Source organism: Oncorhynchus masou, chromosome 5 (assembly GCF_036934945.1).
Source record: "Oncorhynchus masou masou isolate Uvic2021 chromosome 5, UVic_Omas_1.1, whole genome shotgun sequence".
Lineage (NCBI taxonomy): Eukaryota > Metazoa > Chordata > Actinopteri > Salmoniformes > Salmonidae > Oncorhynchus > Oncorhynchus masou.
This window is the reverse complement of record NC_088216.1, coordinates 63,202,149-63,229,965: the sequence shown is the minus strand read 5'-3', so window position 1 is coordinate 63,229,965 and position 27,817 is coordinate 63,202,149. Positions and strand designations below refer to the sequence as shown.

At 42.6% G+C, this 27,817-nt stretch overlaps 2 protein-coding genes across 3 annotated transcripts in view; both read right to left on the bottom strand.

Annotated features, from left to right (window-relative positions):
* Positions 1-1,734: 1,734 nt before the first annotated feature.
* aldh4a1 (aldehyde dehydrogenase 4 family, member A1) lies at positions 1,735-11,838 on the bottom strand. Its single transcript, XM_064966402.1, has 15 exons — positions 11,662-11,838; positions 10,260-10,353; positions 10,030-10,122; positions 9,608-9,655; positions 9,353-9,508; positions 9,049-9,198; positions 8,817-8,891; positions 8,487-8,674; positions 8,286-8,359; positions 7,025-7,221; positions 6,780-6,827; positions 6,517-6,669; positions 5,288-5,409; positions 4,934-5,052; positions 1,735-4,734 (listed from the first exon to the last, which is right to left on the bottom strand). The coding sequence occupies exons 1-15, from the start codon at positions 11,700-11,702 to the stop codon at positions 4,622-4,624; spliced, it is 1,671 nt and encodes a 556-aa protein (XP_064822474.1). The 5' UTR covers positions 11,703-11,838; the 3' UTR covers positions 1,735-4,621.
* Positions 11,839-15,217: 3,379 nt separating this feature from the next.
* iffo2b (intermediate filament family orphan 2b) overlaps positions 15,218-27,817 on the bottom strand; it is a 43,701-nt gene continuing 31,101 nt past the window's right edge. The window contains exons 3-8 of one of the 2 annotated variants that reach the window (XM_064966400.1): positions 23,615-23,710; positions 22,097-22,267; positions 21,589-21,737; positions 20,736-20,934; positions 20,322-20,420; positions 15,218-19,925 (exon numbers count right to left, since the gene is read on the bottom strand). In XM_064966400.1, the coding sequence (XP_064822472.1) occupies positions 19,692-19,925; positions 20,322-20,420; positions 20,736-20,934; positions 21,589-21,737; positions 22,097-22,267; positions 23,615-23,710 (948 nt within the window). In that variant the 3' untranslated portion in view covers positions 15,218-19,691. The remainder of the gene's footprint in view (positions 19,926-20,321; positions 20,421-20,735; positions 20,935-21,588; positions 21,738-22,096; positions 22,268-23,614; positions 23,711-27,817) is intronic. The other variant, XM_064966401.1, reaches the window with a different exon arrangement.

Sequence of the window (27,817 nt, the reverse complement as noted above, 5' to 3'; positions counted from 1 at the left end):
GAAAGCCCTACCTAACCTGCAACCTGAGCTTCTTTCCCACAGTCGCACCATTCAGAACTGTCAATTAGAAGTGTGTGTCGAATTTCGCTCCAACATTCTCAATCCCACGCATGGCATTTTATTGCTGGTATGAGGCCATAAGGTTAAAAAAAGGAATCTGAAAAAAATCTCCATGTGAATATGGCATAAACCTGACATGTATAACAATACCATAAACAGTTGGATATGACCAGTGAATATTAATAGGCCTACTGATCATTGAAGGGAAGAATGGACATCATATAATTCAAAGGGTGATGGGGATTTATTTGAAGCATCACACATTGAGCTCTCCCAATTGTGCTGCATAACAGACATAATGTTATTCCATAAATCTGCATAACAATGCCTTCCACTGCAGTATGTATCACAAATTAGATCAGCTCCTGGAATACTTGGCGTAATTTTGTAATGACACTATAAAGTATCCAGGATTTGTCCTGAATAATTTTGACAAGATTATACTTCAGACTTCTTTCAATATGAATAGTAGGTCAACAATTCATTTGTAGTCCAGTACAGATGGTTTGGAAATGTTCAACTAATGAGTTGCAAATGTGCTTGTGAAGAGCTTAAAACATTTGGTTTGTTTAGATGATGGATACGATCCGTTTCTTTCTATTTCCCTCTAGGTAATCAGCACCACTGCCTACGCCTGCACATTGGCTCTGGTTGTCTGATCTCATTAGAATTCATAAACAATGGAATAAGTTGTGATGAGAAAGTTGAGTATAAAAAGAGAGCAGGTTCTGTAGACCTATACACTGAATGTACAAAACATTAGGAACACCTTACTAATATTGAGTTGCACCCCTCCCCCTTTGCCCTCAGAAAAGACCCAATTCGTTAGGGCACGGAGGGACTCTACAATGTGTCAAAGCGTTCCACAGGGATACTGGCCCATGTTGACTCCAATGCTTCCCACTGTTGTGTCAAGTTGGCTGGATGTCTTTTGGTTGGTGGACCATTCTTGATACACATGTGAAACTGTTGAGCATGAAAAACCCAGCAGTGTTGCAGTTCTTGACCTAAAACCGGTGCGCTTGGCACCTACCACCATACCCCGTTCAAAGGTACTTAAATATTTTGTTTTTCCCATTCACATTCTGATTGGCACACATACGGTACACAATCCATGTGTCAAGGCTTAAAGATCAATCTTTAACCTGTCTACTCCCCTTCATCTACACTGATTGAAGTGGATTTAAAATGTGACATCAATAAGGGATCATAGTTTTCACCTGGTTAGTCTATGTTATGAAAAGAGCAGGTGTCCTTAATGTTTTGATGTGTCAGGCAGGCAGATCCCTTTCCCATGTATACACTTACAGCACTGACGCTTGGCCTTGTGTGTAGAAGTGTGTCTCTAACACTTTGAACAATGGGAGAGTATGCCAGAGGCCCAGTAATGAGGTCTCCTCACATCTGACTTTGATGTGACAGGAGTGTGACACTAAAGACACCACAGAGAGTGTGACAAGGTAGTATGCTGGGACACACTCCAACAACAGGCAGTAAAAATCTCTGATTTGTACTTTGACACCTCAGTGTGGAACAGTGCGCCTATTTCCCACTGGTCACATTCATTTCAACTCCTCAAATTGGTTAAAGAAACTGAAGGAACACCAACTTAAAAATGTGTCAGTCTCATTAACAACAAGAAATGGTCAAGCAAGCCACATTCAGAAACAAAAAGACATTAAAAACAAGTTTAATATAATTTCTGAAATTATGAAAATGTATAATAATGCTAATTCAATTAAGGTAAATCCCTAATATTGCCAATACAGGCACATTAGACAAATAATTTATATTAACATTTAACAGAAAACACATTTATGAAAATATATCCTCCTCAACTTTTGTTTTAAAAGCAAGATGACATGAAATTGAGATTTCGACTGAGCAATCATATGCAGTTGAAGCATTTTTTTTTAATGGACAAACACTCAGTAAAATTTGAAAACAACAGTTAGTGTGCTGTTGCTGAAATAAACCTGATTAGATGGCAAAGCAGGGTTTCAGTAAAAAGGCAATGGCACCCTCATAGCCAGATACTGTAGGCCAAGCCATAGCTCAAGTGTAACAAGTGCATCACCTTCCTATCAGACAGTCAGGGGGTTGAGTATTACAGTGTGATAACACAGCAAACCAAAACACAGTGAGGAAAACCACATTATTGCAGTTTCGATACACACAACCATGTTTACTGAATATAGGTTAAGAAGGATGGTTAGTAAGGACTTTTTTAGCACCAACAATGGATGGTAGTAAAAGCCATCCTCTTTTTTTACAATCATAGGGAACAGAAAACCTAAAATGCTAAACATTGGGTTTTGATACTTGTACCGTAGCGGTCATGAAATATTATCGAAACGTTGGGTTATTGTTTTTGTCATGGCAGATGGTCAGTTAATACTTGTAATATATAGTGAGTTTTGTATAATAGAAATACAGCAGGACTTGTGGAAAACTTAACAGCCTCAGGACCAGTCAAAACTGAGATTGTCAGAAACAGCAGTCATTTAATTAAAAACAGAAGACTGATTAATTAGAACTAATAGTAAATCTCTGTAGAATCTATGGTAGACCAAACAGTTTAACTACAGTACCAGTCAAAAGTTTAGACACACGTACTCATTCAAGGCTTTTTCTTTATCATCACTTTTCTACATCGTAGAATAACAGAAGACATCATAACTATGAAATAGCACATATGGAATCATGTAGAAACCAAAAGTGTAAAACAAATCAAAATATATTTTTCATCTGGAATGCATTCCAATTAACAGGTGTGCGTTAAAAGTTCATTTGTGGAATTTCTTTCCTTCTTAATGCATTTGAGCCAATCAGTTGTGTTGTGACAAGGTAGGGGTGGTACACAGAAGATGGTCTTGTACCAAATAGGGCTAAGTCCATATTATGGCAAGAACAGCTCAAATAAGCAAAGAGAAACAACAGTCCATTATTACTTCAAGGTCAGTCAATCTGGAAAATTTCAATAACTTTCAAAGTTTCAAGTACAGTCACGATAACCATCAAGCGATATGATGAAATGAGCTCTCATGAGGACTGCCACAGGAAAGGAAGACCCAGAGTTACTTCTGCTGCAGAGGATAAGTTCATTAGAGTTAACAGCCTCAGAAATTGCAGCCCAAATAAATGTTTCACAGAATTCAAGTAACAGGCATATTTCAACATCAAGCCTTCATGGCCGAATTGCTGCTAAGAAACCACTACTAAGGGACACCAATACGAAGAAGAGACTTGCTTGGGCCAAGAAACCCAAGCAATGGACATTAGAACGGTGGATATCTGTCCTCTGGACTGATGAGTCCAAATTTGAGATTTTTGTTTCTACCCACCTTGTCTTTGTGAGACGCAGAGTAGGTGAACGGATGATCTTCTTACGTGTGGTTCCCACCGTGAAGCATGGAGGTGGTGTGATAGTGCTTTGCTCAGTGATTTATTTAGAATTCAAGGCACACTTAATCAGCATGGCTACCACAGCATTCTGCAGTGATACGCCATGCTATCTGGTTTGCGATTAGTAGAACTATCATTTGTTTTTTAACAGGACAATGATCCAAAACACACATCCGGGCTGTGTAAGGGCTATTTGACCAAGAAGGAGAGTGATGGTGCTGCATCAGATGACTAGGCACCACAATCACCCAACCTCAACCCAATTGAGATAGTTTGGGATGAGTTGGACCGCAGAGTGAAGGAAGAGCAGCCAACAAGTGCTCAACACATGTTTGAACTCCTTCAAGACTGTTGAAAAATCATTCCTCGTGAAGCTGGTTGAGAGAATGCCAAGAGTGTGTAAAGCGGTCATCAAGCCAAAGGGTGGCTATTTTGAATGACTTAAAATATATTTTACTTTGTTAAACACTTTTTTGCTTACTACATGATTCCATGTGTGTTATTTCATAGTGTTGAAGTCTTCACTTATTATTCTACAATGTAGAAAATAGTTTCAAAAACGAATAAAAACCCTTGAATGAGTAGGTGTGTCCAAACTTTTAACTGGTCCCGTCTGTGGATCCATGGGACGTTTCATAGTGCCATTCTTCTGGACAGCTAGCAGGCCGTCTGATCTGGCTCAGCTCCTGCTGATCTCATGAAGTTCCAGAGAGGGGCGCCTTTGCTCCCCCTTTTAATTTAGAACAGCTAATAGAGCATTTCCCCAACTCGGTCCTCGGGACCTCAAGGGGTGCATGTTTTGGTTTTTGCCCTAACAATCCACAGTTGATTTCAAATAATCAAAGCTTGATTAGTTGATTATTTGAATCAACGGTGTAGTGCTAGGACAAAAACGTGCAGCCCTTGGGGTCCCGAGGACCAGGTTGGGGAAACCCTGAGCTAATAATTACATTTGTACTTGTGTCTAGCTTCAGTGCAGGCTTGTAAGGGCTAAAAAGGACTAAAACTTGGACGAGTAAGGAGAGGGTTTCCCCTCTTAATTTCATTGTCAGTCTTGGCTGGAGAGAGGGATAGGAGAAAAAGCTGACAGATTCCTCTACAAATCTAGGATTGGATGAGGGTCAAATGGTTGGGGAGGGGGTACAGTACTGTCTTTTTAACCCATGTATGGGTACTTCCATTCTCTGAGCGGGACGTGGGTGGCCTTGACCACCTGTGGGGATGTCCATCGCAGGACGTAGTGAGGACCACCAGGCTTGTCATTGGTACCTATGCAGACAAGAATGTTCACGTTATAGCTGTTATAAGTGCTTATATTCATCCTATTTCATATTAATAAAAATGATGTCGGCAGAAGGCATTATGTCAGACACATAGAGCTCATCAGGAGTCATGAAAAGTCCTGCTTCATAGAACTGTTGACAGTCAAATGAATATCAAAGCTTTGGAGTGGTGTGGGTCATTTTACCTGAAGCTCTGGCGCCACCAAATGGCTGCTGGGCGACAATCGAGCCGGTGGATTTGTCATTCACGTAGTAATTTCCTGCAGCGTTCCTCAAGGCCTTAGCTGCCTCATCTACAACATTCCTGGAACAAATATGATTAAAGGATTACAACGTTTTCTTGACAAGTGTCAATTTCTGTGTAAAGTCAAATCTATTAACAATGAGCAGATCATAGTAGGCATGGTTGGCGTCCATAATAAATTATCTGAAAAGTTATAGGGATAACTATATTATGTTCAGTCTTTATGGAGCAAGCAACCCTTTCACAGTAAAATTATGCCACAACATAAAAAAACAAATGGAGTGTTCTAACTTACTTGTCAAGAGCGAAGACCGCTCCTGTCAGGGCGTATGGTGATGTGTTGTCTATAAGGTTTAGAACCTCCTTGTAGTTGTTCTCAGGGTAAACATAGACAGACAGAACTGGGCCAAAGATTTCCTACAGGACGTTCATCAAGAACAGAGTTATAAGAAAGTTAGTTATACATTCCTATATTAATTGACCTACCTTAATTATTAATTACCTTAATTAAAAACGAAAAGCAGAAATTTCTTGAGTCAATAATTATTCAACCTCTTATGGCATACCTAACTATGTTCAGGAGTAAAAATGTGTTTAACTAGTCACATAATACAGCTGAATTCAGAAGTTTACATTACACTTTAGCCAAATACATTTAAAAACTCAGTAGAGAGAATGATTTATTTCAGCTTTTAATTCTTTCATCATATTTCCAGTGGGTCAGAAGTTTACATACACTCAATTAGTATTTGGTAACATTGCCTTTTAATTGTTTAACCTGGGTAAAAATGTTTTGAGTAGCCTTCCACAAGCTTCCTACAATAAGTTGGGTGAATTTCGGCCCCCAGAGCTGGTAACTGAGTCAGGTATGTATGCCTCCTTGCTCGCACTCGCTTTTTCAGTTCTGCCCACACATTTTCTATAGGATTGAGGTCAAGGCTTTGTGATGGCCATTTGCCACAAATGTTATGTATTAGGTATGTGTGGAAGGCCAGTTAGTCAGCACACAGTCAGGCCACAGTTACACATCCCACCCCTTGGGGAAAGTGGCACTCTGGGCCATTCAACGAAGCTCCGGTATGCATAAGAAGTCTGTGGTGTGTGCACAGGTGGGGGGGATTACCAAGCTAATCAGCTAAATGAGGGCTATCTACCGACCAACAGAGCTTTTGGATTTTCCGTTTGACATGCCCTTTTGGAGTTTTTAAATCACCAACCTTACATCAACGACCCCCTTGTGCTGGCCCGACCAGTCACGCTGGAACTGTCCACCCAGATCCCCAGTAAGCAAACACTCTGTTCCCAGGCACAACCACACCCAACCCGGGCCGCACATTCATACTTTCACAGTAATGCACCTGCCTAGTCAGGTTACAGAACAATTAGGCAAGTGTAGGGCCCCTAGACACAACAAGTATAGTATCACAGTAGGTTGTCTAATCGGGTCCATAACAGAGTCACATTATGAAGTTCCATAGGCTAACAGTGATGGGGAAAGAAGTGATCTACAATATCAAGTCTTACCTCGGCCATGATGGCTTCCTGTGGGTCTGTGCTCTCAATGATGGTCGGCTCCACAAAGTAACCTTTCTTGTCATCACAGTGGCCCCCAGCAATTATGTTCAACTTAGGGGATGACTTGGCATGGTCCAACCACTTCTTAATACGAGCAAAGGACTAAAAGAAGAAGAAATCATTTTGAAAATATAAACATTAATCTTGTTCAGAAGTAATAAAGCTGGTTCTAATCAAGCATCCAGTGTGGTGAAAATGTCACAGTACTGTACCTTGTCATCAATCACAGCAGAGAAGAATGTACTCCAGTCCTCCACAGGCTAGACAGGGGAGACAGAAAGACACTTAACAACAACCTGACATCGAATGAACACTTACAGTACAAACTTCAACGGTTTTAAAGAACTGTTACAGCAGAACAACTCAACTAGCTGTATCTATTCTCACCAAAATAACCCTAGTGCCAGTCACTGATGAATCTGACAGTCCTCAGAGCTAAGGTCAGTTGCCCACTCACGTCTCCAACTTTGAGCTGCTTGTGGATGTCCAGGAGCCCCTGTTTGATCTGGGGCCACAGGGAGTCTGGTACATACATCCTGGAGCAGGCTGAGCACTTCTGCCCTCCGTACTCAAACGCAGAGCGGATGGTCCCAGTCACCACACTCTGCACATCCGCAGACTTATGCACAAAGTGGAAGTTCTTACCGCCGCATTCTGAAAGACATGACAGATGAGAACGTCAGTGAAGCAATGTGTAAAGAGTGATATAGGTTAGGGATGTGACAAATGGACAATTTAAACAGCTAATAAAACCATAATTATAGGCCTTCCCGAGTGGCGCAGAGGTCTAAGGTACTGCATCGCAGTGGTCTAAGGCACTGCATCGCAGTGTTGCGGCGTCACTATAGCCTGGTGTTCGATCCTAGTTTGTGTCACAAACGACCATGATCGGGAGTCCCATAGGGCGGCGCACTATTGGCCGGGGGCTTTACTTCGCTCATCGCGCTCTAGTGACTCCTTGTGGCAGGCCGGGCACCTGCAGGTTGACTTTGGTTGTCAGTTGAACAGTGTTTCCTCCGACATATTGGTGCAGCTGGCTTCTGGGTTAAGCGAGCTGGTGTTAAGTGCGGCTTGGCAGGTGATGTGTCGGACAACACATGACTCGACCTTCGCCTCCTAAGGTTCAGAATTTTTGGAACGGAGGAGAGTGATTAGTTGCCGTAGTTCTGAGAACACAAACACTTGCATCTTTCATAGCGAGCTAGCAAGAGATGAAGAGAAAGAGGACAGGCACAGTATAGGCAGCTCGACTACCAGGCAAACGGAGTCAGAATCGTGCACTTGGCCTAACTATTGGCAATCAAAAGCTGTATCTCAAAATGGAATGTTGTATCGCAATATCAAGGCTTGCAATGTCTCTGAAATTAAGTAAAGCAGGGCCTATCATCAATGAATAGACTAAGAACAAAGAACATTTAACGATCCCAATTTTGTTGAAGTGTTTTAACATTCACACCTCAACATAGGCATAAGAATAAAGATGATATTCCCATGTAATGTTCAATGTACAGCTAATTAAACAGCTAGTGTGTTGCGGTGTATGGGCTGTACAGCTAGCGCCTGGTGGTGTACAGCTAGTGCCTGGCGGTGTACAGCTAGCGCCTGGCGGTGTACAGCTAGCGCCTGGCGGTGTACAGCTAGCGCCTGGCGGTGTACAGCTAGCGCCTGGCGGTGTACGGGCTGTACAGCTAGTGTGTGGCGGTGTTGCTCCAACCCACCTCCTCCCACCCGAGGGAAGTTCTTGTAGATATCCAGGTTCTGGGCCACTTGTTTCCACAGGCGCTTGAAGGTACTGAAAAAGATGAATGGGTTGTTAAGAAAATACAGGGGTTATCACACATTATGTGAAACTGGTCTAAATGAAAAGTGGCAGACAGTTTCAGGTTAATATACATAAACGTATACAGACGGACACATACGGGACACTGCCGGTAAAGTTGATGCCAGCCAGATGTTCAGAGGAAGTGATGGTGTCTCCAAACACTGGTCCGTCGGCTGGCACAAACTGGATGATGTTGGGGGGTAACCCTGACTCCCGCAGAACATTGTATACGGCGTAGCTAGCTGACATGGCTGTGTCGCTAGGCTTCCACAGAACTACATTACCCTGACAAACACAGAGCCAGGGCAAACAAAGTAAGTCCAGTTCAATTCAGACTATAACCAACAAGACACATGAGGAACTTAATGTGAAGTAAATTACAACTATAAGGAAATGTTTGGATTGTTGTTAGTAGCAGGGGACTTACCATGAGAGCAGGTGTACCTGCTAGGTTTCCACCAATTGCAGTGAAGTTAAATGGGGCGACAGCAGCTACAAAACCCTATAGTCAAAGGGGAAATAAAAGTGTTGACATAAAAAGTCCTGGAATATAAGAGTTCCAGAAATCAATCCTAACATATCCCCAAGTATACAGGTTGTCGTCTGTGACTGACTATTATTAAATTGAACAGATAATGCTAGGACCAGTGAGTGCTCACCTCCAGCCCACGGTAGAGCATGGTGTTGGTGCTACCATCACTGTCCAGGGGCTGCTGGCTCTCCAGTTCAACAGCGTGCTTCGCATTGAAACGGAAGAAGTCTATTAGCTCTGCAGCCGCATCAATCTCTGCCTGCACCACTGTTTTGCCCTAGAAAAAAAAGGAAAAAAATATGAAATAGAATGCAGAGGGGATGAATATCACTCAATTCAAACAGAGGAGATCCCCTTGGTGATATTCAACAATACCACAAATATAAAGTAAGACTATGAAAACCCCATGTAGGCTAAATAGTTCACTGTACCTGGCCTATCATGGTCTTGGCCAGAATCTCAGCTCTCTTAGGTCCACTGATGATGTCAGCAGCCTTAAAGAGGACCTGGGCTCGGTCCTGGATGGGTTTCAGGTCCCATTCTCTCCTCGCCGCCACAGAGGCTAAGATAGCTTTGTTGAGCAGGTCCTGTATCAATCATACCGAGGTAACACCATCCAGTCATGTCATGTAAATCTTGGAAAATGTCTGACACATAAAAACAGAAGAATTGTACTCTTAGTTTACCTTGTCAGCATAGCAAAACTTGGCCAGTTTGTGTGAGTGGTTGAAGGGCTTTGAAAATAAAATAATTACAATTGGTTATAATACCTTCAGGAAATAAAATGTAAAAAGAGTGTGGTACTGGTCTTTATCAAACGGTAGAAATAACAGGCAGGCCTCCAGCAAAGTAGCATGTTAGTTTGTGATAGCCAATGAATCTTATCAGAAACAGAAGAAAACACACAGCTGATAACCCAACGGTATTACAGTCATTTACAGTTTAACTTGACAGGCCTTGAATGCTTCGGTTTGGATTAGACAGTATGCTGTGTATCTGAGCAGCAGTGAGTGAAAAGTGAGCGCTTCAGTCTCCAGGCTCCCATATTTGCAGGCAGCATGGAGCAATAGTTTGCTCAGATTAGGGACATGCTTTTGACTCTACTCACTGATAGCTGGTATCTGATGTCTTTGGTCCACACATGTTCATCTCCAACCACACAGGGAATCTCCTCGGTCTTCCCCTTCAGGTCATCCAGGGCCTATCACACACACACACACACCATTATTGTGTCTCACCTTTTACAGAGATGACCTTGTTGTAGGTTACGAAGGGCATATACTGAATGGTGCAGGTGGATGTTGCTTGAGAGTGTGTGCATGTATGTTGTGTGTGTACCTTCTGCAGCTCGGCCCTCTCTGGACTGCCCTCGTTGAATCCCAGGATGGGCTCATTCTTCACCTCAACAGCTGCACAGGGGAAGGTCCTGAAACTGCACACAAGCAGACACACATGCTAGGACCAATGCACACCAAGTGAAGACAGACATATGCATGCAGTAGATATTTCCACATAGTATCAGATTTTTGGATGGAATGTGTCTCATCCTGAAAAATGTGTTCATCAATGTGTTATAGCCCTATACCTGAGGCAGCCTACTGGCCATTCATTCTCCCTTTATACAGCGTTGTTTTAACATGTTGATGGAGAGGAATGAATGCCATTCAAGGTTATTTTGAGGCAAGTCCAAATCCTCACATTGTATAAACCAGGCATAATGCTTTGGACCTGAATAAGGCTTTACTGGGCATGTAGATTGTGGTCATGGTACAATGTTGAACTCAGTCTAATGAGTATACAGGTGGTCTCCATGCTGATTCCATCCTGCCTCTTCACTGCTACATGTTGGCAAGCTGTCGTCTTGTGTCAGCTGGAATAAGTCATTTACTAGAGGTAATTTCACATCAGTTATTCTGGCCGAGACTCCCTATAGCAGCAAGCAAACAATTGCAATAAGGCTTTTTCTCTTATTACACTCCTCTCTGTGAGTCAGGGTGAAGTGTCTATTTAAAAGTTATTTGTGGAAAAGTTACAACACCGCCAAACTAAACAGTCAGTGAAGGTCAGAGTTTCAAACCGGGGAGACAGGGGCTGGTATTCAAATATTTAAAATGGGTGATCTGGTGTACAAAAGACAACCTTTATAAATGTTTATTGATCTTCACCACCATAGACCTCTAAAGAGACTCAAGAGTCCTATAATTTTTTAATTGGGGTTACTGCATAAACAAACATGAGTAGAAATTCATGCAGCTGGCTTGTCCATATCTAGGTGTCCTGAGTCCATTTCTTGCAGAACACCAGTCCCACTTCAGGCTTTTAACTAACCATTTTTTTTAAATCTCAATTCATGTCACAATGCTGCTTGTTGAATGAATGTGCACTTCCGTGAACTGTTACCTTCACGCTCGCGCCTTGGAATGTTAGCCAGAAGAAACAAAATCATGAAGAACTTATTTAAACTCATTTAGCTCGCGTTGAAAGGGTCTGGTGGCTGGCAAGGAAAACATTTCTTAAATCATTACATAACACACTCAGCATTATTGCCTTTAATTTGAAGTTTATTTGTAATTGTCCTAATTGGCCAATTATACAGTGTGGAAAAAAACGTTCTGGTTAAGCAACAATCATAAGTCAGAAATCGACTATCAACTACCGAAATAATGCAAATGACATTAGGCTACGAAAAGTCAAAGCTAAGGTAAATTGGTATCGTGTATGTTCATGTGAAATTACATACCCCCTCCAAGAATGACACAATGCCGATCTCACACGCAGCATGTTTCAATGGAAAATATGTAGAGAGAAAGGGCAATCTAATAATAACACACTACTGCCAGCGATATAATGTATCAAGAACTGATAAGATACATCGAAACTGTCTGATATCTTGAGAATGTAGCCTACTGGTTACGTGTATCGCGAGTTTAGAGGATTCAGGCCGTACCAATATACGATAGGGAGCCCACCATCGTTATTACCGTCATTGCGTCTAAATTGTCGCAGTATGTGATAGTGTTGCATCAGAAGAATGAATTACATAATTTACTCTTAAGATTTAGACTGTGAAGCTGTTTTTAAATCGTACTTGTTCATATTTCAAAGAAAGAAGTATTGTAAACACACCTTTAATTTCCAGAATGAAACTAACTGGAGGCAAGGAGGGGCGAGTCTGTGAATAGCCATTTAGCGCTAAGGAGAAGACATCCCTAGCCAATCAGAGTAGCGCTGTCATGTCTGAATCGAGAAATTCTATTTCTGACTGATCAAATGTGTAGTGTATATCGTTTATCTTGGAAGGTTATGTCCTTCGTCTTTTGCACAATTACGGATTTTCCCACTTAACCTGAATGATTTTAATTGTGACAAATGTAGGAACTGTCAGAGGATGTGTTGTCTACTGTTCCCCTACCAGTTTAGCTAAAAAAAAAAAAAATGCAAGTGTTGCAAAGCAATCCATATTTTGCTTCCCCTGCTATTCGGTGGAGGGTGTGTGCTTCAAGTCAGGGTATAAGGGTCTCTTTTCCTAGTTTAAATGGATAAACATTCACAGGCAACACCATGGGCCAGAAAAGATTGAATACATTCGCCATGCTATCAATCCAGCATAATTTCTGCTGTGTTCAAAACAATTTGGAAATCTCAGACTTCAGTGAGTTAAAGACAAGTGGGAACTCGGATTGGAAAAATACGTTTTGAACGGTCATCCAACTCGGGAGCTCGTGCCTCTTTCTAGAGCTCCGACCTGAAGATCACCGACATGTTTCAATCTTGTTTTTTCCGGGTTCCCTGTTGTTTTGAAAGCACTATAAATTCAGAGAATGTGCCCACAAGAAGGACCGCTGTACCACCTTCCTGTTCAAGTGAGCACAGAACAACGAGTCCAAAAATGTATTATATGCTGCTGCATTAATTATGTAAAATGCCAGGGAGGTATGTACAGTTGAAGTCGGAAAGTTTATACACCTTAGCCAAATACATTTTCAAAAAATCTTGAGTCAATAATTATTCAACCACTGTTATGGCATACCTAAATATGTTCAGGAGTACAAATGGGCTTAACTAGACACATAATACAGTTGAATTCAGAAGTTTACATACACTTTAGCCAAATACATTTAAAAACTCAGTTTTTTACATTTAATCCTAGTAAAAAATCCCTGTTTTAGGTCAGTTAGGACCACTTTATTTTAAGAATGTGAAATGTCAGAAGAGAGTGATTTATTTCAGCAGAATTTGACATACACTCAATTAGTATTTGATAGCATTGCTTTTAAAATAGTTTAACTTGGGTCAAACGTTTTGGGTAGCCTTCCACAAGCTTCCCACAATAAATTGGGTGAATAATTTTCTATGGGATTGAGGTCAGGGCTTTGTAATGGTCACTCCAATACCTTGATTGTTTTCCTTAAGCCATTTTGCCACAACTTCGGAAGTATGCTTGGGGTCATTGTCCATTTGGAAGACCCATTTGCGACCAAGCTTTAACTTCCTGATGTCTTGAGATGTTGCTTCAATATATCCACATACATTTCTTTCCTCATGATGACATCTATTTTGTGAAGTGCACCAGTCCCTCTTGCAGCAAAGCACCCCCACAACATGATGCAACCACCCCTGTGCTTCACGGTTGGGATGGTGTTCTTCTGCTTGCAAGCCTCCCCCTTTTTCCTCCAAACATAACAACAGTCATTATGGCCAAACAGTTCTGTTTTTGTTTCATCAGACCAGAGGACATTTCTCCAAAAAGTACAATCTTTGTCCCCATGTGCAGTTGCAAACCGTAGTCTGGCTTTTTTATGGCGGTTTTGGAGCAGTGGCTTCTTCCTTGCTGTGGGGCCTTTCAGCTTATGTCGATATAGGACTCGTTGTTACAGTGGATATAGATACTTTTGTACCCGTTCCTCCAGCATCTTCACAATGTCCTTTGCTGTTGTTCTGGGATTGATTTGCACTTTTCACACCGGAGTACGTTCATCTCTAGGAGACAGAACGCGTCTCCTTCCTGAGCGGTATGATGGCTGCGTGGTCCCATGGTGTTTATAGTTGAGTACTATTGTTTGTACAGATGAAAGTGGTACCTTCAGGCATTTGGAAATTGCTCCCAAGGATGAAACAGACATGTGGTCTACCATTTTTTTTCCTGAGGTCTGAGGTCTGATTTCTTTTGATTTTCCCATGATGTCAAGCAAAGAGTCACTGAGTTTGAAGGTAGGCCTTGAAATACATCCACCTCCAATTGAGGTTAGCCTATCAGAATCTTCTAAAGCCATAATTTTCTGGAATTTTCCAAGCTGTTTAAAAGCACAGTCAACTTAGTGTGTGTGAACTTCTGACCCACTGGAATTGTGATACAGTTAATTATAAGTGAAATAATCTGTCTGTAAGTCGGTATATGTCCTAACCGACTTGCCAAAGCTATAGTTTGTTAACAAGACATTTGTGGAGTGGTTGAAAAATGAGTTTTAATGACTCCAACCTAAGTGTATGTAAACTTCCGACTTCAACTGTATACTGTAGCTAAGAAAGAAATACTAAGTGTATGTTGTGTAGTAAGGTGTTAGTAGCCCATGTGCCTCACCCTAATAATTTGGTCCCTTTCCCCCTCATAACTTAGGCTACTGTTCTGACTTGGTGGTGCACATGTAGCGTATACTAGCCTGTTTTAGAGAAATCATAATTGAATATTGTATGAGATTTCATTTACTGCTTATATGCCCCCTTTATTCATCCTATAGTTCTGACTTGGTATACAGAGAAAATACTGGAAAAACAGCCTATGTTCTGAATTCTGTCACTCTACATTTAAAGTTTTAGCTCTCTCATTGTCTTAATCAAAATTACAGATTATCCACTCATCATTTATCCACTCATCCTTCCCTTATGCCATAGTTTGTGCATCTCAATTGTCATTTGAAACCACATTTGTTTAAGCAGGTCAGCCATATCAGCTATGTTTTTAAAAAAGGCAGTAAATGATGCTGAATGAACTGTTTTGCTGCCAGACAAGGATCTGCTGATTAGCCAAATGTAGCAGTTTGAAGGATTCACTCCATGGTGCTGTTGAAACAGCTTTATGTAGGCCCTAACCGCTTGTTTGCACCATTTGTCACCATTATAGTGCAATTAATGTATTGTTTAGTGTTGTGTAGTGGCTCTGCTGGCATGCATCTAAAAAATGAATGCCGGCATGGGTGCATGACGTGGGTGCAATTACATGCACATCAAACATTGTAATATGTATAATTAAACATGATAGGCTACATCTCCAAAGGAGAACAAAGACTCAAGCTAAAGGCAATCCACCATTTTATTTCATTTCCCCCCCCAACACCAATAAGTGTACATTCTTTTCTTTTTTTTAACAACAGTATATCCCAAATCCCCATGAATGCAAAGTTTTACTGATAGATGACATAAAAATAACATTGTACTTTACAATGCAGAGGTATGCATTGAAATAAGATGCAGGGACAGAAATGTGAGTTGGAAACAGCAGGCTTGAAATAGCATCATCATAATGTGATGTGTCTAAAAAAAATACACTGGTCATCAAATGGTCATAGTAAAGACAGTACTTTCCTCAATGGCTACTTTGACTGGGGATTCTGACCTACTGCTATCTCTACAATACTCTATAACCACCCACTACAGGCAAGCTCTGTATGTTATGGTGACAAAGCAATATAAAATACATATCAGCAATGGCTAATGTAACACTTTAGACCCTTGCACTACATTAATAAAACCCACTCATATAAAACACCCATGAAACATTTAAACCCAACCACTGCAGGTTCCCATATAGGCTCAATGAGCCAGACTTTCTAGATGATCATAGTCCTGTAAGGGTAGGCTACATACTAGTTCAATTAAACATGTACAATTTGTGTTTGCTTGCTGGACAGAGAACAATGTGTCAGGTACACATCAGATGTGTTCTAGCTCACGGCGCTAGATTTTTTTGCACCAGTTCTGATAGTTAGGTTGGACTGTACTCAGAAGACTGCCCCTGGATATTGACCACACATTTATCAAAAGAAAGGGAGTTACCTAGTCAGTTGTACAACTGAAATCTGCCTTCCGCATTTAACGCAACCCGTCTGAATCAGAGAGGTGCGGGTGGCTGCCATAATCAACACGTCTACAATCTGTTCAATGGGAAATACCCTACATGACTAAAAGTATGTGGACACCTGCTCGTTGAACATCTCATTCCAAAAATCATGGGCATTAATATGGAGTTGGTCCCCCCTTTGCTGCTATAACAGCCTCCACTTCTGGGAAGGCTTTCCACTAGCTTCCATTCAGCCAGAAGGGCATTAGTGTGGCCGGACACTGATGTTGGGCAATCAGGCCTGGCTCGCAGTCAACCTTCCAGTGCATCCCAAAGTTGTTCGATGGGATTGAGGTCAGGGCTCTGTGCATGCCGGTCAAGTTCTTCTCCACCAATCTCGACAAACAATTTCTGTAAGGTCCTCGCTTTGTGCACGGGGGTATTGTCATGCTGAAACAGGAAAGGGCCTTCCTCAAATTGTTGCCACAAAGTTGTAAGCACAGAATCATCTAGAACACTATGCTATAGTGTTAAGATTTCTCTTCACTGGAACTAAGGGGCCTATCCCGAACCATTAAAAACAACACCAGACCATTATTCCTCCTCCACCAAACTTTACAGTTGGCACTATGCATTGGGGTAGGTAGCACTCTCCTGGCATCCGCAAAACTCAGATTTGTTGGTCGGACTGCCAGACAGTGAAGCGTGATTCATCACTCCAGAGAACACGTTTCCACTGCTCCAGAGTCCAATGGCGGCAAGCTTAAACCACTCTCCCCGACGCTTGGCATTGCGCATGGTGATCTTAGGCTTCCATGCGGCTGCTCGGCTATCGAAACCCATTTCATGAAGCTCCCGACAAACAGTTATTGTGCTGACATTGCTTCCAGAGGCAGTTTGGAACTTGGTAGTAAGTGTTGCAACCAAGGATGGACAATTTTTACACGCAGTCCCGATCTGTGAGCTTGTGTGGCCTACCGCTTTGCGACTGAGCCGTTGTTGCTCCTAGACATTTCCACTTCACAATAACAGCCCTTAAAGTTGACCGGTGCAGCACTAGCAGGGAAGAAATTTGACGAAGTGACTTGTTGGAAAGGTGCCACCCTATGACGGTGCCATGTTGAAATTCACTGAGCTCTTCAGTAAGGCCATTCTACTGCCAATCTTTGTCTATGGAGATTGAATGGCTGTGTGCTACATTGTATACACCTGTCAGCAACAGGTGTGCATGAAATAGCTGAATCTACTTATTGGAAGGGGTGTCCACATACTTGTGTGTATGTGGCGTATGTTATCTGATTTGTTCTCTTTGTAGAAATGACATCCTGAGACATCATGAGAAATAAGGGCATAGGCCTAATGGTTACCAGCCTACACTGTAAGGTGCAACAAAGAACGAGCAAAAACATGGCTTAAGTCATGCTGGTTTTAATTCTTATACAATGTATTTTGATGGTTAGCTGGGAATAAGGCCTCACCCTGAATGTTATGTGTCTGAATATTTTACTATGGCTTAGGAAATAATATACACTAGACTGATTGGGCCAGCCTTTTTGTGTCAGATGAAATAGTTAAGTGTCCTGACCATTTTGACCATCCATGATGTTAACGGAATATGATACATATGTTAACAGAATATGATACAGAGAATATTTCATTTCTGCCTCAACACTCACAATTCAATCTGTATAATGCAATTTCATGGACTATAGGCCCATTTAAAGCTACAGAAATTGATTTCGAGAATTGCAACACTATTGTACTGCAACTATGATGTGCCTCTAGTTCAAATGTAAAACAATTCAGAGAAACAACCAAATGCAATAGCCCCTCTTCCCCACAGAGACAATGCAATGACAAATGTAATTGTTAAAACCCTCATCGTACAAATAGCACTTTTGTCCTTGATTCTGCAAACTAACAACATTTCATAAACCAATTGAAAAATAACTTGCAGAAAACCTCCCAATCCTTGTGCGTTCATCAATTTTGTTAATTGATTAGTTCAATGAAAATCATTAGACTGAATGTAATACAACAAAATTAATTACGTATAGCGCATTATGAACAGAAAGGCATCTAGGGTATACGATCACATGCCAACAGCCCTCTTATCACAGGAGGCTGCTGAGGGGAGAATGGCTCATTGAATGGCATCAAACACCTGGAAATCATGTGTTTGATGAATTTTCCCATTCCACCTATTCCGCTCCAGTCATTACAATGAGCCAGTTCTCCCCAATTAAGGTGCCACCAACCTCCTGTGTCTCTTATGTATGTACAAACTATTCTAAGCCCAATCCAGGGAACATGACAATGGGACAACGGAATATGATAGGCTGGACAGAAGGGAGGGGAGTTTTTGTGAGATGCCATTTGAGGTTAGTCGCCCAGATTGGCAAAAATATAACCTAAATATGGCATTGTACAGTGTATAAGTTAGGAATTGTATTAGCAACCAATGTACATGGTGTTGCCAGTTTCCGTGATTGTTTTGTGTAATATATCTTCCATAACCTCTCTCTGAGAGGACAAACAGATGACCAATAACTCTCAACAGCCCTTTGGACTTACCAAAGAGTAGCCCAAGGGACAATCAAGAACTTAGTTCTAACAATCATAACATATACATTTTAGGGGAAATTACAAAATTTGGCTGAAGCTTAGCATGATAGTGATCAGCAAAAGGCAATACAAATCAAAAACAGCATATTTGCTGGCGCCTTGTTCCATATTATTTTCGATCATCTTTTCCATGTTTACAGACATTAAATTAACGTGGGTAGGGAGGGAAGGGGTATGACTTTGACAAAGACAACGAGGGGTCACTGTTCCAACATTTCCCTTTTTTGAGACAATTCTGCACCTTTTACTTCGGAGAACACACATGAGCACTCTGAATGACAACTAGAAAACACCTGCCCAGCTTAAAAAGGCTAATCATAAGGGAAAAGAAGGGTAGGGAAGGTCATCCTGAAATAAGGCTAGCTAAATTGCATAGAGCTTGAACAATGCATTATGCAGCAAAGGGTTGTGCTCCGTTCCCCAGTAAACACTGGTAACCATGGAGAGTCCAGTCAGGCTGTTTTGTTTGTATTGACTCTGGTGAGAACATTTCAATACCCAATTGTACATGTGCATGTACTGTATGTGAATGATCCATCTGCATCCATGGGGCACATGCACGTAGAAAATTGTGTGATTGCTCTTGATTTGTGATTATTAAAAGAACTCAGGCATATATTCTCACTGGTGAATACTGTTGTGTATGTTGTTCCCTGTTGACCAAATGGACTGTCCACCTCAGTCCAACAGATTGACGATGGTGACGGTGCAACTGTTTCGAATATGCTAATAGTGAGCCAGTACGACTGGTTTGATAAGGTTGACTGTTTTGCTGGATGTTCTTGTGGAGCTCTGATTAGGTTGAAGAAACCAGCAAGGCAGCACTGAGGAAGAGAGCACAGCTGACACTGTATTGTATGTGCCACCTCTGCCTTATAATACTTGTGAAGCAAAGGAACACCGTCCCCCCCATCCCTATGAGAAAGAGACAATAAGCACCAGTTGGGAGAGTGGGACAGACCCTTAGGACCATCAGGACCCCCAGGCAACAGTGCCAAACAAGCCAACCCCCAAGCAGGGTGGAGCTCTGTGAGCAGCTATACGTCAGTGAGTGGAGGAGTGAGGGGCGGTGCCAGGCAGGACAGACATCAGCTGATTGGCACCTCAGCCTCTCCGTCCTTGTCCAATAGTTCTTCCTGGATCTCGTCAGTATTCCCTGAGTCGCTGCTGGCCACCGAGCTGACAGAGGGAGAGTTCCTGCCCCCTTTGATCATCCTCCTGCACGTCTCCATCTGCACATCCAGACCACGCTTCATGCTACACATCTCCATGTACTCATGCAGGTGTCTGTTCATGTCACTCTTCGCTGTGGCTAGCTCCATCTGAGTGAGGGGAGAGAGGTGATAGAGAGAGGAGATGAGGAGAAAGGAAGCCAGAGAAATAGAAGGGGAAAGAGTAAGGAGGACAGAAGAGAGAGGGTAGGGAGGAGAGAGAGAGAGACATCAGTGACATTGAGCTGGGACAGGTGCCAGCCCTGCCAGGGACTGAGTCACTCTGGCCAGATGAATGGTCACCGGAGTCACAAATCAAAACCAAACAGCAAGAGGGACAAAACAACCAACAAATCAAAAGGCAGTCGTTGTCCTCCTATGTCCTGTTACTTGACAGGTGTTTCTGTTAGATACAATAGATCTCTAACAGGCAGATACATCTCAGGGGATTTCATTCTCCTCTATTTCTGTCACATTCTCACTCTCAGACACACACAGCCTGTTCACCTCAATCGCGCCAATGGTCTCCTGGTACTCCTGCTCTCTGGTCTTGAATAGTGATTCTGTCTCATCTATGAGGCTGCCCAGGCTTCCATCCTGAGAGACCTGGGAAGAAGCAAAGAGGATTAGCTGAAACACTCTCATTCACTGTTTGGATATTGCATTTCATTTCTCAACTGGAGCATAACAATGGGCAGAATTTGACCTTCAAGTCAAAATGAAAAAACGTTATTTTACTCTAAACATTTGTGTTTGCCGAATATGAATGGATGGGAAGTATGGTAGGTAACCGACTCCTCAATGCCCTCCTGTACCCTTGACCATTAGTATATCAGTAGGTAGTGGTAATTTAACTGTTTTATATTTTTCCTGTACATAAGTATCCTTGACATTTGCTGTGTGGTGTCTAATCCGACTCACAGGCTCCTCTATGTTGCTGTTGGCTGCGCTGGTGGCTGTGCAGTTTGATGCGTTGATGGCACTGGGTTGTATGTTATAGTTGGTGAAGTCCTCCCATAGCAACAGGGTCTCGTCATTCTCTTCCCACGTCAGGCTGTCACAGTCGTCATCAATGTCAAACGTCTCCCTCCTGGCAACACAATTATCATCTGAACAATGTCTGTGTGGCACAGAGACAGGAAGGAAAAGAGAGGGAAGAATGGAGGAGAAACAACAGGCAACACATTTACAAGAGGTCCAAACACAGAAGGAAAGATCCATAGAGAAGACATGCAGGAAAACAGAATACATACAGTGTTTGAGAAAGACTTGAGACAGTGACAGAAGTTTTAGTGGAACACAAATTATACTTTTATTATTGACACTATTATTCAAAACTACATTTTAGGCATACATTTACACAATGAAGACATTCTGTAATGTAATGTTCTCATCGAGCTTTTGGTGGCCCTACTGAAAACAAAATGAATGCCGCACTCTGCATTAACACTAGATGGGAGTAAAGGACAACATTATATAAATACAATGCACCACTGGGGTGTGTGTGTCACAGGAGGTTGGTGGCACCTTAACTGGGGAGAACGGGCTCATGGTAATGACTGGAGCGGAATCAGTCGAATGGTATCATACGTCAAACACATGGCTTCCAGGTGTTTGATGCCATTCCATATGCTCCGTTCCGGCCATTACTATGAGCCGTTCTCCACTCAGCAGCCTCCTGTGATGTGTGTGCGCACGTGTGGAGGGGGTCATAACGAAACCAGCTCGTCTTTCTGGATGGCTGTAATGAGTGTGCGTGTGAAGGCTGACTCACAGTTGGTTGAGCATTCGTTTCATTTCATCAGTGATGTTAAGAGGGACCTCCTCCTCCTCTGAGGTACTGGTGCTGGGGTCTGCATCCATCTCAGAGCTGTCCTCATCAGACACAGGCCTGCGCTCCTTCCTGCAGCACGCCGTGGCGCCCTGGAACACACACACCCCCAACCAGGTTACTCACTCAGCGCATCAATGCAGGACAGAATTTTGGGCAATTTGTCTATTCTGATATGAATAATTTAGGCAGTACCATACACCACCTAAAAAGCCTCTGGTCTGATTCTGTCTGGATTCATATTTTGGCTTTGGCCAGCAATGTCGGCACAATGGAAAGTCAAAGCTTCAGTTCACCACTGAGCAGCGACTGTGTGTGTATTTGGTATGGTGGAAGGGTCAGTGAGAATTGTGTTTGTGGCTGTGTGTGTCTGCCTATGTAGAAGAGAGTGTAGCAGCAGTACACTGTTAGCTATTGCAGACTGAGGCCTAACGTACAGATAGATACACACCCTCTCTGGGAGTGACCTGGCCGGGCTGACATTGAACATCTTGGACATGTCCTCTGAGTTGCGCTGCTGAGCCACGTCACACAGTTTGGCGGTGATGTCGATGCGCCGGCAGATGTCCATGTCCACCCGCATGGCTTTCTCTTGGATCTTAGAGTCCAGGTCAGACATTTGCTGGAGAGGAAGGAGAGGTGTCGGTTGTTGGCTGTGAAACATTGAATCATCCACCCAAAACCTCCACTTACTGTACTCAACAAATGTCTAAAGGCATTTCAAAGCCATCAGACTGATATGAATAACATAAGTCACATGCTGAGTTCATATCTGTGTGACTGACCATTTGCAGCAGTATTAAAGTCAACTGAATACACTGTGGTTAAGATTGCAGACCCAGCAGAAACCCACATCCAGTCAGTCTGGGTCAATAACACATCATGCAACATCTCTGTGAAGGTCCAAAGGAAACATCCTACACTCCAAGGTGAATTTGATCACTGCTACATCTCATGCTTCTTTTTGTCACTCAATAACTTGCAATTACTCTAAAATGCTAGTTATGACCAAACAATTCTATACTTTACCGTCTACAATACTCACAACACTGTTTCACAGTAGTGTAGTAAGGGAAAAGCTAGTATTTTGATTCTAGGGTGAAGGGAAGTGGGGAGGCAGGAATAGAGGTATCTCTTACTTTCATATCCAGATCCCTTCTGACATATTGGGAACTCAGACGTCGACCGCCCTTAATAGTGAGCAACGACAAAGTACACCTATTCAAAGGACACGTCCCAAATCACAGTGTTTATTCACTACCCTGGAGGTCTATCAGGTCACACTGTGTGTTACCTCATATGTACTGCATATATCCTTCTCTGACTACAGATATGTGTCATGAGGAGGCAGCTGCTATTACCCACAATGCCACTAACTGACATGGCCAGTTAAACACAGAAGTAAATAAGAGAGGGAGCCAAGCTGGAATGGTTTCAACGGAAATCCAAACAACTCCTTGCTAATTTTGTTTATTCATTCCTGACCAAACAAAAGCGAAGGCTTGGCCAGCTGCAACATATTACAGCCGTTACACTAGAGGCAAGCTCCATAAGGTGCTGCGCAGATATAGTGTACGGTCCTGCTTATCTACTGTGTGTTTATGAACACTTGTTATCGGAGCATTCAATGAATACCTGTCTGAAAGGCCCTCTTGCTATTGCGGCAGAATATGTTTGGACTGCGGGGTAAAAATCCAAAAAAGGAGGGATGTGAATCTGCTAGCCTGTCCTGGAGCCCAGTCTCGGAGAGTGTTCAGTATGATGAATGAAGCCCTAAGGACCTCTACAGTATGACTGACAACATCTATCATCACCTATAATGAACAATACTACTGTCAATACAACCAATGCTGTTGTATTGTTGAGAATATAATTGGCATCATTTGAACAGGAATATGACTGTGGTATCTGTCAGTCTGTGACAGTGCTGCAGTGGAGTGTGAAGGGAAGGTGTGTATGTTAAACTTACATCGCTCATGAGACTCTTAAAGACCACCAACTCAGCCTTCAGCCTGTCCACCTTCTCCTTCAGTTCATCCTGGATCTCCTCTGACTCCTGAGCACTCTGAACACACCACACACACAAACAGTTGAAGTCAAAAGTTTACATACACCTTAGCCAAATACATTTAAACTCAGTTTTTCACAATTCATGACATTTAATCCAAGTAAAAATAAAAAATTCCCTGTCCTAGGTCAGTTAGGATTACCACTTTATTTTAAGAATGTGAAATGTCAGAATAATAGCAGAGAGAATGATTTATTTCAGCTTTTATTTCTTTCATCACATTCCCAGTGGGTCAGAAGTTTACATAAACAATGTTACCAAATACTAATTGAGTGTAACTTGGGTAAAATGTTTAGAGTAGTCTTCCACAAGCTTCCCACAATAAATTGGGTGAATTTCGGCCCCCAGAGCTGGTAACTGAGTCAGGGTTGTAGGCCTCCTTGCTCGCACACACTTTCAGTTCTGCCCACAAATTTTCTATATGATTGAGGTCAGGGCTTTGTGATGGCCACTCCAATACCCTGACTTTGTTGCCTGACTGATGTCTTGAGATGTTGCTTCAATATATCCACATAAATGTATTTATTTTGTACCACATTATGCTGCTACCCACTTGCTTCACGGTTGGGATGGTGTTCTTCGGCTTGCAGGCATCCCCCTTTTTCCTCCAAACATAACGGTGGTCATTATGGCCAAACAGTTCCATTTTTGTTTCATCAGACCAGAGGACATTTCTCCAAAAAGTACGATCTTTGTCCCCCATGTGCAGTTGCAAACCGTAGTCTGACTAATATATGGCAGTTTTGGAGCAGTGGCTTCTTCCTTGTTGAGCGGCCTTTCAGCTTATGTTGATATAGGACTCGTGAAGATGCTGGAGGAAACAGGTACAAGGTCCTTTGCTGTTGTTCTGGGATTTATTTGCACTTTTCGCACCAAAGTATGTTCATCTCTAGGAGACAGAACGTGTCTTCTTCCTGAGCGATATGATGGCTGCGTGGTCTTCATACGTGCATACTATTGTTTGTTCAGATGAACGTGGTACCTTCAGGCGTTTGGAAATTGCTCCCAAGGATGAACCAGACTTATGGAGGTCTACACATTTTTTTCTGAGGTCTTAGCTGATTTCTTTTGATTTCCCCATGATGTCAAGCAAAGAGGCACTGAGTTTGAAGGTAAGCATTGAAATACATCCACAGGTACACCTCCAATTGACTCAAATTATGTCAATTGGCGTATGAGAAGCTTCTAAAGCCATGACATTTTCTGGAATATTCCAAGCTGTTTAAAGGCACAGTCAACTTAGTGTATGTCAACTTCTGGTCACTGGAATGGTGATACAGTGAAATAATCTGCCTGTAAACAATTGTTGGAGAAATTACTTGTCATGCACAACGTAGATGTCCTAACCGACTTGCCAAAACTATAGTTTGTTTACAAGAAATTTGTGGAGTGTTTTAAAGTTTTAATGACACCAACCTAACTGTATGTAAACTTCCGACTTCAACTGTAGTTACACAATTCTAACACATGCCCCAAGCACATACAATCAAACACATGCAGCAAAAACTAACACACATTCTTATTTACCATATTCGAGACAGCATGATATTGAATATGGCCTATATCTATATTTTTACATTATTCAGTGGAATAACTTTAAGTGATAAAGATGGATTAAGGACATTACAGTAGATGCCGAATGGGACTACATACAGAGTTAATCCCACTACATAATCAACTGATATCCTTTATCAAATGACTATCAGTGAGCCGATTTCCTGTTTCACTTCCATGCTAAACAACATCTGCCTGTGTGAGCTCAGAGAGGTAAGAGCCCCCCATGGAATTATTTTCACTTCCAGCATTCTGCTGAGCCATAATCCAACACAAACACAGATGCTGCCGTTGATCGATGTGTCCTCGATGGTCGTGCAGAAAGATGGGGTTGCTACTATACTAGCACCTGCAGAGGTGTTTGATGTGGCATAGGGAGCATAGTGCCTGCCTTGGGCCACGATACTATATACTCAAATCAAATTGTATTAGTCACATGCACCGAATACAACAGGTGTAGTAGACCTTACAGTGAAATGCTTACTTACAAGCCCCGAACCAACAATGTAGTTGAAAACAAAAATATGAGTAACAATAAGAAATAAAAGTAACAAGTAAATAAAGAGCAGCAGTAAAATAACAAGTGAGACTATACACAGGGGGGTACCAGTACAGAGTCAATGTGAGGGGGCACCGGTTAGTTGAGGTAACATGTCAAAGGAAGGCCCTAAGAATTGTCAAAAATTCTAGCCACCCTAGTCATAGACTGTTCCCTCTGCTACCCCCCTTTTACACCGCTGCTAGGTAGAGTTAATAAAGTGCCTATGCATAGATGACAACAACAGAGTAGCAACGGTGTAACAGGGGGGTAGCAGAGGGAACAGTCTATGACTAGGGTGGCTGGAATCTTTGACAATTCCTAGGGCCTTCCTTTGACACCACCTGGTGCAAAGGTTCTGCATGGCAGGAAGCTTGGCTCCAGTGATGTACTGGGCCATTCGCACTACCCTCTGTAGTGCCTTGCGGTTGGAGGCCAAGCAGTTGCCATACCAGGTAGTGATGCAACCATGCTCTCAATGGTGCAGCTGTAGAACATTTTGAGGATCTGAGGATCCATGCCACATCTTTACAGTCTTCTGAGGGGGAATAGGTTTTGTCGTACCCTCTTCACGACTGTCTTGGTGTGCTTGGACTATGTTAGTTTGTTAGGGATGTGGACACCAAGGAACTTGAAGCTCTCAACCTGCTCCACTACAGCCCTGTCGATGGGAATGGGGGCGTGCTCGGTCTTCTTTTTCCTGTAGTCCACAATCATCTCCTTAGTCTTGATCACGTTGAGGGAGAGGTGGTTGTCCTGGCACCACACGGCCAGGTCTATGACCTCCTCCCTATAGGCTGTCTCGTAGTTGTCGGTGATCAGGCCTACCACTGTTGTGTCAGGCCTACCACTGTTGTGTGAGGGCACTACGGTATGGAACGCTGAGCTGTAGTCAATGAATAACATTCTCATATAGGTGTTCCATTTGTTCAGGTGGGAAAGGGCAGTGTGGAGTGCAATAGAGATTGCATCATCTGTGGATCTGTTAGAGTGGTATGCAAATTGGAGTGGGTCTAAAGTTTCTGGGATAATGGCGTTGATGTGAGCCATGACCAGCCTTTCAAAGCACTTCATGGCTACAGACATGAGTGCTACGGGTCAGTAGTCATTTAGGCAGGTTACCTTAGTTTTCTTGGGCACAGGGACTATGCTGGTCTGCTTAAAACATGTTGGTATTACAGACTCAGACAGGGAGAGGTTGAAAACATCAGTGAAGACACTTGCCAGTTGGTCAAAGCTTGCTCACACGTCTTGGAAATCCGTCTGGCCCTGCGGCCTTGTGAATGTAGACCTGTTTAAAGGTCTTACTCACATCGGCTGTGGAGAGCATGATCACACAGTCTTCCGGAACAGCTGGTGCTTTCATGCATGTTTCAGTGTTATTTGCCTCAAAGTGAGCATAGAAGTAGTTTAGCTCGTCTGGTAGGCTTGTGTCACTGGGCCGCTCTCGGCTGTGTTTCCCTTTGTAGTCTGTAATGGTTTGCAAGCCCTTCCACATCCGACGAGCGTCAGAGCCAGTGTAGTACGATTCAATCTTAGTCCTGTATTGACGCTTTACTGTTTTATGGTTCGTTGGAGGGCATAGCGGGATTTCTTATAAGCTTCTGGGTTAGAGTCCCGCTCCTTGAAAGAGGCAGCTCTAGCCTTTAGCTCAGTGCAGATGTTGCCTGTAATCCATGGCTTCTGGTTGGGGTATGTACGTATGGTCACTGTGGGGACGACGTCATCGATGCACTTATTGATGAAGCCAATGACAGATGTGGTTTACTCCTCAATGCCATCGGATGAATCCCGGAACATATTCCAGTCTGTGCTCGCAGAACAGTCCTGTAGCTTAGCATCTGCTTCATCTGACCACTTTTTTATTGATCGAGTCACTGGTGCTTCCAGCTTTAATTTTTGCTTGTAAGCAGGAATCAGGAGGATAGAATTATGGTCAGATTTGCCAAATGGAGGGCGAGGGAGAGCTTTGTATGCGGATCTGTTTGTGGAGTATAGGTGGTCAGAGAGTT

Bases quoted from the DNA above. Each gene is read 5' to 3' on its own strand.
- aldh4a1 (XM_064966402.1), bottom strand. From the start codon at position 11,702: ATGCTGCGTGTGAGATCGGCATTGTGTCATTCTTGGAGGGG. The intron at 10,354-11,661 runs GTATGTAATTTC...GCTTGTGTGCAG, and splicing joins TTGTGTCATTCTTGGAGGGG to TTTCAGGACCTTCCCCTGTG. The intron at 7,222-8,285 runs GTGGGTTGGAGC...CATGTCTTTCAG, and splicing joins CTTCCCTCGGGTGGGAGGAG to AATGCGGCGGTAAGAACTTC.